The 14,182-nt window shown below is 41.2% G+C and overlaps 1 protein-coding gene and 1 pseudogene across 1 annotated transcript in view; one reads left to right on the forward strand and one right to left on the reverse strand.

Moving 5' to 3' along the window:
• The window catches only part of LOC102831913, a 6,389-nt pseudogene extending 5,454 nt beyond the window's left edge, over nucleotides 1-935 (forward strand).
• A 6,092-nt stretch (nucleotides 936-7,027) lies between these two features.
• Nucleotides 7,028-14,182, reverse strand: part of HYKK (hydroxylysine kinase) — an 11,045-nt gene continuing 3,890 nt past the window's right edge. Inside the window, exons 3-4 of the mRNA XM_006870939.1 lie at nucleotides 8,234-8,417; nucleotides 7,028-7,488 (exon numbers count right to left, since the gene is read on the reverse strand). Coding sequence (XP_006871001.1) covers nucleotides 7,028-7,488; nucleotides 8,234-8,417 — 645 coding nt within the window. The remainder of the gene's footprint in view (nucleotides 7,489-8,233; nucleotides 8,418-14,182) is intronic.

Genomic DNA, 14,182 nt, shown 5'->3' on the forward strand with positions numbered 1-14,182 from the left:
TTTTTTTTTTAAATCTCAGGTAAAGGAAGGCAAAGTGATAACTCTTAAAATAATAATAAAGCTTTGAACCGTGCCATTGCTGAATACATTGTATAGAAGGCTAAACAAAGAATAGCCCTGCAAAGATGGCAAGATGAACTCAACTGAAGAAAGAATCATAAAGGAAGGTTATTTGTTGAAAATACTGGTTACTTAGAGGGCCCGCCTTCTGACTTCTACTTCATTAATGAATACATACCAGCTCCTGGAATCAGTTTAGTAAATGAAGTTACCTTTGGTTGTTCATGCACAGATTGTTTCTTTGAAAAATGTCCTGCTGAAGCCGGAGTGCTTTGGCCTTATAATAAAAACCAACAAATTAAAATCCCACCTGGTACCCCCAACTATGAATGCAACACAAGGTGCCAGGAGTGGACCTGATTGTCCAAAATACGAAAAGACACAATATTTATTCCAAACAAGTGATGGCTGTGGCTAGGGTTTAAAAATGCTCATGAAGGTAAAAAGAATGAGTTTTGTCATGGAATATGTTGGAGAGGTAATCACAACTGAAGAAGCTGAAAGACAGGGCCAGTTACATGATAACAAAGGAATCACGTATCTCTTTGTTCTAGGCACAGATGAATTCTCAGTAGATGCAGTTTGATGTGGAAATAGATCTCATTTCATGAATCATAATTGCAACCCAAATTTTTAAGTGTTCAATGTTTTCATTGATAACCTCAATACTCTTCTTCCTTGAATGGCATTGCTTTCCACAAGAACCATAAATCCGAGAAGAGCTGACTTTTGATTATCAAGTAAAAGGTTTGGGAGACATACCTTCAGATTCTGTTAACCATAGCCCAGCCAAAAAGAGGATCACAACTGTATGCAAATGTGGAGCTCTGATTCACCAAGTTTACCTCAAGTTAATTTTCAGAAAATTGAACTGATGGTAATTTTTGTTTTGTTTTTTCTAATGTTGACAATTTTTAAAAAATAATAGACATTTGGGGATTTTTTTTCATAATATCAAGACTGTTGTTGTTAGGTGCCATCGAGTCGGTACCGACTCATAGCAACCCTATGCGCAACAGAACGAAACACTGCCCGGTCCTGGGCCAACCTCAGTATTGTTGCCATGCTTGATTACTCCCATGTTAATTTATAATGCATAATTCTAGTTTCAAATACATTGCTGAGGTTTTTGAAGAGAGGGCCACAAGGTCAAGTAGACTCATTTGAATTGTACTGTACGTATCTAGTAGGTGGATGCCAGACATGTAAGGGAACTATCTACAGATCAACATATTCAAGAAGTCTGTGAATAGAAACATGCCCCCTCCAGGGCAGGGTAAAGGCAAAACTGGTAATGCATCAGTTGCCAAGATCAAGTATTTAATTTGCCATACACCTTGAAGAAATGGGTAATTCAATTTGGACATATATACAAGTTCTATTTTTGTTATATTGTCATTCCTGCTTACCTACTTTATACTTGCTGTACTTGTATTTGGGGACAACTAAGTGATAAACAAATTTGATACTCAGTTTTCTACTTTTATCATTAAAACATTGGTATAATGATAAAAGGCATAAAATTAAATGTAAAAAAATAATAGCTTGATTTCTTATTTTGAAACAATCTGTATTTTTATGGAGGGCTATTTGACATTTGGCTGATCTAGTGGCTCTTTTTTTAAAAAAATTTTATTGTGAATTGACTGATAGTTTACATGGAAGAACATTGGTTTTACACTCATCATTTCATTGCAATGATTATAATCCCTTCTGTGTATCATCATTCAACAGTATTTGTTCCCATTCCCTCCGTTTTTTGTGTTATTTTGGGGGGTGCGGGGGATTTTAACACAAAAACACTCAGGAGTATATTATAATCATTTAAACAATCAAAGGGCACATTCTGCAAGCCTGCCTCCTGGCCGCGCACAGTCTTTCTCTTTCCATGAGTCTAGAGTCCTCAACTGCTCTCTCTCTTCATGTCCTCATCTCTGCCTCCATCTCCGATAATGCTGCTTCTCTGGATAGGGCGTCACGTCTTGCTCATGTTCTTCTCTCTTGATGGTCCTAGGTTCCTTTGTTCCTGGAATGCAAGATTAACTATTCCCCCCTTTATGTTATAAAACTTGTACCTTTACAGTTGTGACAATCGCAATTAGTCATGATAGTAATTACTCACTATTGATTCATAAGAATCTTGTCCCCATCTCCTTTCACCAGATCCATCTAGACAAAATGAAAACTATTCAGTGGGGTTTCTACCTTTCCCTGCACTCTGAAACTAAACTCCCTCTTGGAAACTTGGAAGCCAGTACAAGTTTTCATGAGGGAGTGAAACAAATGTCTTTTGTACTTTCATAGCCCCTGCCATTTTAGGTAACCAATGTCTAAGTTGCTCATCCCCATCAACCCTGTGTACAGAGGGGATATGTTTAATCCTTTATATGAAGACTCCTTCCCTCTCAGTTGGTATTTTGAGCTACTACATCTGTAAGTATAGGTCAAATTCATCAAATTGTAGCAATTTACACTTGTTTTCTTTATCAAAAATTTTAATCTTCTTCTAGTCAAGTTGTGATTAAGCCATTGAAGCTAAGTCAAATGAGTATTACCTGCAAGTTTGGGTGTTCTTGTGCATCTTCCCTCACTTTATATCAGCTGGATGCTTCACCCTCAGCTCTAGCCCTCCGTGGCTATGTCCTTGTCCATGGGCTCAGGAGTCCCCACGTCTCACCACACTTCGGACCAACCAGCCCTTCCTCTTCTCTCTCTCATCTCCAGGTTGACGTGGGTCTATAGAACATGGTCAAACTCAGCCCATATCTTCATTGCTGCTTTTCCCCCATTTCCACTCACCAGTAGACCAGCGTGGTTACCAGCAAGCTTATTTGCCTTCTCTTGTGATCCCTTTGATTTTCAGTCTTAGAGGGCGGTTGTCCTGAAGGGAGTTGATTGCTTGCCTAGATGGGTCCTCAGCGAACAACTTGCTTGTCCTTGTAGTAGCCAACTGATCTAGTAGTTTTTACAGAAATCTCCAAAAAGCCTTTCCTAAAAGGCCAGTATACCTAATCATTATACTTTTTTAGTAAAGATGAGGCAGTGGGACCAGGTGGGCGTTATGGAGTGCTAGTCAAGGGAGTTGGAGCATTTTAAGGACCCCCTTAAAACATGAATTAGGATATCCATGTTGAGTACCTTTGGTCTAAACACTACAACAAAAGATGCCTGTGGACAGCTGTAACTAGTGATAATATATCACACAAGACATTAACATTACAGCTTTCTTACAATCTCTTAAAAAGTCATCTATATTTGAACTGACACTTGTCTTATATATGAATTTTTTAAAATGTGACAAAGCTAAACTCAGGTTGGCCAAAAGTAGCTTTTGGTGTGCCTGAATTATGAGCTCATTTATGAGTTGAAATCAAAGACTGAAATAGAATATGTTGGTTTTTGTTTTCTCCTGCATCCTAAAGCCTCAATTGGGAAAAGTTATGTTTCCATCTCCTCCTGATTCTGGGATTCCTAATCATGGTGTCCAGTAAGAAGATAAATGCTGCAAATAAATTTAGCTATCAATAGTTGGAGTCCTGGTGTGGCGCTGTGGGCTAATACGTCAGACTGCAAAGGTGTTTGAACTGCAAGGTTGGTGGTTCAAGCTCACCAGCTGCTCCTTGGAAACCCTATACAGGGTTGCTATGGGTCGGAATTGACTTGACAGCACTTAACAACATTCCTAATTAAGTTTTATCTAAGTTCATCCCTTTAAGCCCTTTGCTGTTGTTAAGTGCCATCGAGTCTTTTCTGACCCATAGCAACCCTGTATAGGGTTTCCAAGGAGCAGCTGGTGAGCTTGAACCACTGGCCTTGCAGTTCAAACGACTTTGCAGTCAGTGTGACGCATTAGCCCACAACGTCACAACTAAAATATCAATTTGGGTACAACTGAACTGACTTCAAGATTGTATCCCTTCAAATATTTTCTTAACCCTTAATCTTTTTTTGGAAGAAGCTACACTTTATTCACTATATTGTCATTCCATAACTTTACTCTTATGGAATAAATGGACATGTTCAGAGTCTCAATAGGTCTGCTAACTAAAATTTCAGAAGTCTGAAGGCAAAATCGATTTTGAATGCCATTTCTTCTGGTTCCTGTAGGAATTACCGAAGTGGTATTGGTGCTAAGGAAGAGCTGAAGATTTATGAGTTGGTACTAACAACCTTGGAAACCCTGTACAGGGTCGCTATGAGTTGGTTCCAACTCCATGGCACATAACCACCACCACCACCACCACTTAACAACTCAGTTGTCAAGCTTCCTTCAAATTATGATTTCCAAGGGCCTAAAGGTGGAATCTTACCATTCTTTAAAAAAAGTCTTTTTTACTGTCTAGTTATTTGATCTTGTTTATTTCCTATGTGTTAAAAAATGGAAAACTGGAGGACAAAGGGAAAAAAGACTATTCCCAGAAAACCTGTAATTTTGTTCTGTGCTTGTTAATAGAAATTTAATGGGCCTTTGAGACTTTTAAGAGCCTTTGTTACCCTCAGGTTATTAAAGACTGGACGTGAACAATAAAATAGTAGCAACTTTTTAAATAAAGCTGTTAGGAGCTTTATTATTTCAAGCCAACATTTAGCTTCTTGAATTATTTGAAGTTGTCAGAATTTTGTGATTTCAAATACAAAGAAAACATGCAAGGGTAATATTTAGATGGTTTAAAGTGTGAGTGAATCCACTGTACAAGTTGTATCAGTGCCATGGTGTTCAGCATCTATATTAAGGGATTGTGATACACAGTTGGTGATCTCAGGGGGGTTTCCTCCATGTGTACAAAATACATCAACTGCACTGATCTTTTCTTACAGCTCAACAGTCTGAGTGAAAAGTTTTGGTCCATTTTTCTGATCTTCGTATTCCTGAATGGTCAAGCGAAACAAAAATCATACAGATCTGAAGCATTTTAAGTGCTTTCATATGACTGTGTGTGTGTTGGGGAGGAAATGTGGAGAGGAAGGTAGTACGGGACTCTATGGTGTGAAAAACATGGTCTCTATCAGAGAGCTCTAGGAGTCCTGGTATGGTACTACAGGATAATGTGCTGGACCACAGTGTCAGTTTGAGCCACAGTGTTGATGGTTCAAACCTGCCAGCCACTCCTTGGAAACCCTACACAAGGTTGCTATGAATCGGAACTGACTCAACAGCACTTAACAACAACAATCGGAGAGCTCTGGCTTAAAAGCTGGCTCTCTTTGAGCGAATTACTTCAACTTGTTAAGCCTTTATTTGCTCATCTGGAAATAGGGATTTGTTGTTGACGATTAAATGACATAATGCAAGTGAAGTACTTGTTGTTAAGTGCCGTCGAGTTGGTTTCGACCCATAGCGACCCTGCAGAGGGTTTCCAAGGAGTGACTGGTGTGCTTGAACCACCAACCTTGCAGTTCAAACTGACTTTGCAGCTTAGTACATTAACCCACAGCACCACACCAGCTTAGTGGCCAATAAATGTTGACTTTTATTATATAGTATTAGAAATTTAGTAAGGCAGGAATTGTTACCAAAATTTATATGATTCTGCAAATTTAGGAATCTACAATTATATGATTCAAAGAATCAACAGGGCTCACTGATTCAATATGAGAGGAGCAAGTGAAAATTACTGTACTATTTTAAGTTTGGGTGGCCTGGGATATGGTTCATTGATTATGAATTCATGTAAGTAAATATTGAGTCCTATGTACTAATAAAGCACTTTTCATCATTAGGCAATCCTCACAGATAACTCTGAGATAGATATTGCTGTTACTCTACAGCGAGAAAGAAACTAGAAGAGTTACAAATGGTGCCACTGAAAGATAAAAGAAACTTTAAAAAGAGACCTCATTTGGTCAGGGAAAAGAGAGATGAAGAGAGAAAATATCAATGTCTCTCCAGAGCTATTGAAAGGGATTACGCCCAAGAGAGTGTTGGAATGAGCAGCATTGTAGAGTTGAGTCATTTGTACAGAATGGATAGTCAAAGCCAGAAGACTGAATCACATGTGGGAGACAGGATGAGAAATCAGTACAGGGAATACTGTAGCCTCATTTAAGTATATGATGAGTTTAACAAAATACTACATATTCCTATCAAAAGAAATAGTATTTACAATTTTAAAAATCTACTTGAGGATTTCTTTATATCAATCTATAAACTAACCATTTTATTTAGATACCTAACGATTTAGTAGTTTTTGTTTAAACATCTTTATTTGCTTCCTTGCAGTTCCAGAATGGTGTCTTTTAGGTTCTCTCTCTGGCACCCTCTTTATCTGGGGTTTTATTATCTTCTTAAGCAAGTTAAAACCTTTTCTTTTATGAATGTGATGCACGTTCCTCCCGAAGATGTGTGTGTCTTATCATTTTGAGCCTTTCTTCTAACATACAGCCTTTCTGCAAATATTTTTAAAGAACCATTTGTGGGAAAGACACTCTACTAAGTGTGAGAAGAAGGCGAAGGAGTGGGGAGACAAAAATAAATTTTGCATAATCTCTGCCCTCAAATTAGCTAGAGGGTAACTATACAACTATCATCCATCATACAAAGTAGCGTGTCATAAGGAAATGCAATGGGTCTTTTAAGAAAGGAGAGATTTAAGCAATGTGTCTGTTAGCTAGGTCTGTATGTTATATTTAAAATATGTGTGTGTGCATGTGCATGCTTTCCAGAGTTTAAAAAAGTCATTGATCTCAGGGCTAGAATGTACCGCGAAAGATGATTTGATTAAAAATTTTAGCATTATGCATATTTTATACAGAAGGCAAGTGCGACCCACAGGAAGGCACACTTGCTCATGTAGTGCTTTCTTCAGTTTAAAGCCTGGTCATGAGATTGCTTGAAGGCCTTCGTGGTTTCATATGCGAAGTCATGTTCAGAACTTATCAGTTCCATCAGTGTGGGGAAATCTTTCATAAAACTTAAGTTTGATCGTACTGGGTTTTTGATGATTGAAGTTAACACTGAACTAACTAGTCACGAGGAGATCCCAGACTCATAGGACTTGGCCGTTTCAAACCAGATTTCCTCTACAGCTTTCTGGCCCAGGTGAAACATGGTCTGCAGGTGCTTCCAGCCAGTCTTTGCAGTAATCATGAGGTAGTCTCTGTTCTCCGGGTGTAGCTGGCAAGAGTGTGCAGCCATGACAAGCGACTGACAAAAGCGACCGCACACCAGCAGGAAGAGAGCCCCCCTCTCTACAGCTGTCAGGGGGATGATGCTTTCAAAGCCTGCAAGGACATGACCTCCCACTTGTATGGGAGTCTTGCTTTCTATCATCATGTACATGATAGTAATGGCCACTTCAAACACATAGTAGCCATAGCTCATGTCATCAAAGTCTAAGATCCCAGACACCTGGTAGGCAGCATCCCCACAGGCTGAATTGCTGGGCTCGACTAAGATGTTGTGGTCATTAAGATCTCCATGATTGACACCTGAAAGGAGAAGAAGCAAGCCACGTCACAACAGTGCCTGATCACCGTGGCTCATTTCTTTGTCAGCCCAGGGTGTTGACAGATAAGCATTGGACTGCTGACCACAAAGTCGGCAGTTCAAATCCACCACCACTTCACGGGTGGGGGAAAGATGAGGTTGTCTGCTCCCGTAAAAATTTACAGCCTTGGAAACCCCATACAGGGTCGCTATGAGTTAGAACCGACTTGATGGCAGTGGGTTTAGTTTTGGGTTAAGATCCAAAGTAATAATTAAAAAAAAGAAGTTAAAAAAAAAAAAAAATCCAAGGAAAATAAAAATAAAGGCAAGGGCAAAAATGTAGTCATGGTGTTAAAACCTGAATGCAAGTTCTGTAGGGAGGAAACCCATGGCTGTAGAGTCAATGCTGATTCCTAGAGACCCTATTGGACAGAGAAGACCTCCATAGGGTTTCGAAGCTGTAAATGGAAGCAGACTGTTGGAGGGTTCAAACTGCTGGCTTTTCCGTTAGCAGTGCAAAGCTTAACCCATTGCACCACCAGGGCTCCTTCAACAGGGAGGAAAGGTAGGATCATGTACACTAAGTAAGAGGACTTCCAATGTATCCATTTTGAGGAAAATAAAAACCTTATGGCAACATTTTAAGATTTGATAAAGCTAAATTGTACCTCTAACACTCTTTTGATGGTTTGAATGTTACAGACTGAACACACAGAAAAACATTTATGCAGTTAGAGGAATGCTCACATTCTCGAAAATGACTGAGCTTGGTCATTACTTCTTCCTTGAACAGCTGAATGACCTGCTCAATAATCTCCCGGTTTCGATTCTGCTCCAAGGCGCACAGGTAGTTCTCCAGAAGAGGAACATTTTTCAGATTCCAGATGAAGTTCCCCCGACGAAGAATACTTAGCTTTGGGTGATGGAATTTCTAGATCAAAAGCAAGAAACCTTAGACACTTGGCATGAGGGGTGGCTTGGGGAGGATCTGGGAGAGAGAGAGCTAGCATTCTGGTATAGTCACCGGGCTTGCTCCATTCAAAGTGATCCACAAATTAGTACTTTATACTTAATAGGAATACTTGTTGTAAATCCTTAATAGTTGGATTGGATCTGTTTTGAGAGCACATTCTCATCTCATTTGATCCTCATAACTGGGTGCTGACAGGAATGACAAGTCACCATTTACAGACCGGATTGAAGGCAGCTTTAAAGAACTCTGTTCTCATCCTTTATCTGACCCTCCCACCCTGACCCCTTGTTACCGCTCCGACTTTATCGTCTGCGCTGTGTCTCCTTTGCCCATTCCTCTCCAACCACATTGGCCCCCCTGATGTTCTGTCACCTTAAAACCTTTGCCATTTGCTGTTCCTTCTGCCTGAAAGGTTCTTCCCGAGATACACGTGGCCACTGGTCTCATTTCTATCAGGCTTCTTCTCAATAGCCACCTTCTCAGTGAGACCACTCTGACCACTGTCTCCACAATGTCTGCCTCTCTCTGGTATTTCATAGTCCTCTTCTCTGTTTACATTTCCTTCTAAATACTTACTGGTGCCTCACAGTCACCACATGTTACTCCTCTGGGAGGAGCAGGGACTTTGCTTTCTGTCTGTTTTTTTTTCACTACTGTATCCCACACCTGGAGTCTTGGTGTGGTGCTGCGGGTTAATGTGCTGTATTGCAAAGTCGGTTTGATCTGCAAGGTCGACAGTTCAAGCTCACCAGCCACTCCTCAGAAACCCTATACAGGGTCCTATGGATTGAAACCGACTCATCGGTACTTAACAACACCACCACCATCCCACACCTACAACAGGGCCTGGCACACAGAGGCATTGCTCAAGCAGTATTTGGTGAATAAATGAAGGTTTTTAGAGTAAACAATTCTGGAATTGGAAGAACCTTTAGACTTTGACCGTTCTACCATCATTGTTGCACAAATGGAGAAACTGAGGTTCAAAGAGAGATAACAAGTTGCTAATAAGGGTACTGCAAGGACCCGGGCCTCTGACTTATTATACAGAGCTTTTGCACAAAGTTCTAGAAGGTAACCTGGTGGCCATTCAGATGAATAGCTCTCAAGTGGTGGTGGTGGTGGTGTGCCGTGAAGTTGGTTCTGACCCATTGTGACCCTGTATAGGGTTTCCGAGGCTATAAATCTTTACGGGAGCAGAAAGCCTCATCTTCCTCATGCGAAACCACTGGTAGTTTTAAACTGCTGACCCTGAGGTTAGCAGCCAGACTCGTAACCACTATGCTACCAAAGCTCCTTCAAACAAGAAATGCATTTTACATCGCAAGCCTTGTATATAGGTGCACACACATAGAGAGGAAAAAGGTTTCAGTTAACAATACTTAGATCTAGGTACAACTATTGGTCTCTTCCTGTCTAGAGGAAAGAAGAATGATGAAAATCAAAGACACATGGAAACAATGAACCCAATGGATTAACGGACCACGTGAACATCGTCACATGACCATTCTCCAGATGGTACTCCTGTCCCCAGCTGAGTCTTCTCTTTTCCAGAGTAAACATTTCTAGTTCCCTCAACTATTTCCTCACATGACACAGTTTTGAATCTCCGTACCATCTGTTGTGTGAAAAGTCACTGAGGATCACAAAGCTACACTGCATAGTAAGCACTGAATAGATGACTAGGAGCTGTCACTCTAGGGGAGTGGAACTAAGATGGAGATGGTGAAGGGAGACACACCTTTTCCATCTGACACCTTTCAGTGTTGTTAAGTGCCACTGATTCAGTTCTGACTCATAGCAACCCTGAATAGAGTTTCCAAGAAGCAGCTGATGGGTTTGAACCACTGACCTTGCAGTGCAAATTGACCTTGTGGTCCAGTGTTAATTCTAATATATAATGTGCCTTTCTATACCTTGTTGTTGTTAAGTGCCGTCGATTCAGTTCCAACTCACAGCAGTGACCCTGTATATAGGGTTTTTGAGTAGCAGCTGGTGAGTTTGAATGTCCGACCTTGTGATTCAAACCAACCGTACAGCCTAGGACTCCAGTATTGTTTGAAATTTTTATCTTGTGCACAGATTTATTTTCTTTTTTAAATTAAGAGCTAACATTCTTGTTGGGTTCCCTAGTCAGGGAACCTGCTGGGTCAGTTTCTAGGTGGTGGCACACACATCACCCTCTGTAGCCCTAGGAAAGAACACGGCACCACGTCATGTCTCAGATCTTAGCTTCCTTATCAGTAAGATGAAAGTGTCAGCACCTCCTCAGTCATCTGTGCGTTAAATACAATAAAACAACAAATCAGTTGCCATCAAGTCAATTCTGACTCATGGTGACCTTCTGTGCTCCGCTGGGCTTTCAAGGCTGTGGTGTATCTATGGGAAGCAGAGCTCTTGGCCTTTCTTTGGAGGAGCCTCTGGAAGAGTTCAAACCACCAACCTTACAGTTGGTGCCTGCTTAATTGTTGGCACCACCCAGGAACTCCTGTGCATTACATTACATATGAAAGAAACAAACACCTCCAGTATGTAGGTGCTCAGTAAACGTCTGTTGAATGTTACTGTTGCATCTGAGCTGGCTGGCTTCTCTGGCTGGTTTATCCAGTTGGCTTCTCGGCACAGCAACCTGACTTCTGACAATTGAACCATGATTCTTTATCAACCTGTCTTAGCCAGTGCACCTCTCCTGGCAGCTCAAGCACTCCTCAGCCCACCTCCCTTTTCCCACCTGCTTTGCATCTTCTAATAAAGTTCTGGTCACAATCATAGTCACTAGCCCAATTTACATTTTTTTCTCTTATATTTAAATGAAGCTCCTGATACTGACTTCCAGTCCATTTTTTGACTAGGTGGCAACCAAATTTCAATATAGGCTAGTTGGTCACCTCTACCTGTGAGCACCTCAATTCTAGCTCCTACGAATCGCCGGACTCCTGTCTGCTCTGGATCCCCCTGGCCTGTCCAGCTGCTACAAGCTTCAATGGTTCAACCCCATGTTCAGCAGAGTAGCTTAAAATACTGCCTTCAGTGTTGGCTCTGCACAAGTGTGTGATTGGTTAGAAAATCTGTGGTGCCTCATGCTTACAGAAACACTAGGAGTCCTGGGTAGTAAACTCAGTTAAGACACTTGACTAGTAGCCAAGAGGTTGGTTAGAACCCTTCCAGAAGCACCTCAGAAGATAGGCATGATGATCTAGTCTCAAAAGGATATGCAGCCTTGAAAATCCTGTGAGCAGTTCAGCTCTGCGCAGGTGAAAATGCCATGAGTCAGAATAGACTTTATAGTAACTAATACCACCAACATAAAAAATACTAAGAACATACCATCTGTGTCATAACTTGTGTCCCCCACCCCACTCCCCAAATATGTGTCAGCTTGACTGGGTCATGATTCTCCATGGTTTGGCAGTTATGTAATGATGTCATGTGGCAGTTATGAGATGTGATCAGATGTGATCAATGAGTAAAAAGATTAAGGGGAGGGGATGCAGCACTCTTAATGCCATCACATCTCGGATCCCGTGTTGGGGAGTTTCTCAGGGCTGAGACCTGCAATAGCTTTTACTTACAAGAGATAAAAGGAGAGAGAGGTCAGTGCAGATGAGAGGCCCCTCCGACCACCGAGAAAGAAGAGCTGGAGCTGCAACATGTCCTTTGGACCTGGGGTCCCTGTACGGTGAAGCCCCTAGGTCCAGGGAACGATTGATACCAAGACACATGGAGATCTCCCAAGGAATGCTGGGCCTACAGTGGCTGAAAGGAGACAAGAAGGACCTTTCTCCAGAACCGGTGTTCTGGATTCAGACTTCTAGCCTCCTAAGCTGTGAGAGAAGAAATGTGTATCTGTTACCGCCATCCACTAAGCCAGCCTCCAAAGCATGGGGTGAGGGGATGTGAAGAGATGTGCACTGGGAATAAAGCATGATAAAATGTTTTTCTTGGTTCCTTCTAGAACACCTCTGCCCCCTGCAAGACAACTTAAACTAAGTTGCACAGCAGCGCAGCAGGTGGCTAATTGAACATCAGAATCCACTGACTCGTGTGATGGTGGGATGTGCTCTCCCTCTGTGAACTGTGTTTGCTATTTCAGAATACAGCAGGAGAAGTGAAACTTTCCATGGCTATAGAGCATGTGCCTGAAACCCATAGATAGGAAAAAGGATGGGCTAAGGAGGAAGGAGAACTCATGGCTGGGATGTTAACAGTCCTCTGAACAGCTCCTTTGGATTTGATTTTGAGGGTGGTAGAGACTCTGTTGTCAGGAGCTCTGGTAGCGTAGTGGTTACGAATCGGGCTGTGAATTGCAAGGTCAGCAGTTCGAAACTACCAGCTGTTCCGAGGGAGAAAGATGAGGCTTTCTGCTCCTGTAAAGATTTACAGCCTCGGAAACCCTGTACAGGGTCACTATGGGTCGGAACCGACTCGACGGCACTTAACAACAACAACAACAACAGAGACTCATCTGAGCATTCATTCCATGCAGTCAAAAGGCTTTGCTAAATAAAATTAACATGTGAGGAAAATTTCCTGAAAATACATTTCATTCAAACAGGCTATGCTTTAAACCAAAGCATATTTGGATTAAATATCCGCAATGGATATTTTAAAGGACCGGATTTGCACTACTTTCATAGGAAATGATTTCAGTAGAAATCCTTAATAATGTTTACCACGTACATATGAACCAGGGCACTGCTCAACATGCCCACTAGCATCCCATCGATTCTGGTTCATAGTCCCCCTTACAGCACCTAACAACACACTGCTCCTTAGGGATTCCGAGGCTAAATATCTCTACGGGAGCAGACTGCCTTGAGAGTGTTTAGTGTCCCTTCATTGCTCAATATATATTTGTTAAATAATGAATACAAAGGTTAATTGTTGTGAGCATAGAAAAAGGTTTGTGAGCTTACAAACATGGACTGAGCACCAACTACACCCCTGGGACTGTGAAACAATGTGGTCTTGTTGTTGTTGTTGTTAAGTGCCATCCAGTTGGTTCTGACTTATAATGACCCTGCATAGGGTTTCTGAGGAGCAGCTGGTGAGCTCGAACTGCGGACCTTTCGGTTCAGACTAACTTTGCAGTCCAGCACATTAGCCTATAGCACCACACCAGGACTCCAATGTGGTCTTAGACTAATGGAATCAATCGTTAAGTAAGAGATATACTAGTTCTCTTTGGGTAACAGCACCTTTCAATTTTTGTCTTTGTATATTTATCAGACTTTCTTTAAATAATAAAGATTTTTTAATAATTAAAAAATGGTTCAGGTTACAAGGATAAGTAAATACTAATTAGACTGCAATACAGACTTCCGCTCTAGGCCAAAATGAACTAACAGACCAGATTTACCTTCTTGCTTGAAACAGCTAGAACAACGACAAAACGTGTTCAAATTATTACTAAATGTTTTCAGATAATTGGAAGGCAGGCAGCAGGAGTGGTTCCTGAGAGGTGGAAAACAAAGGAGGCAGGAAGGCCTTGTATGCCACACTGAGGATCTTTATTTTGAAGGTAGCTAGAATCTGCCAAGATGTGTTTATATCCTAACCTCTATACTGGTGAATGTGACCTTTGGAAAAAGGAGTTTTCTTTTCTTATGTTAATGGGATCACTGGAGTAGGGTGGGTGCCAAACCTAAACCCTTTTATTTATTTATTTTTTGACATTCATTGGTTTAATTCAAGAATAAGTAGTAAAGAGTTAATTCAATGTA

Source organism: Chrysochloris asiatica, unplaced genomic scaffold, assembly GCF_000296735.1.
Source record: "Chrysochloris asiatica unplaced genomic scaffold, ChrAsi1.0 scaffold00156, whole genome shotgun sequence".
Taxonomy (NCBI): Eukaryota; Metazoa; Chordata; class Mammalia; order Afrosoricida; family Chrysochloridae; genus Chrysochloris; species Chrysochloris asiatica.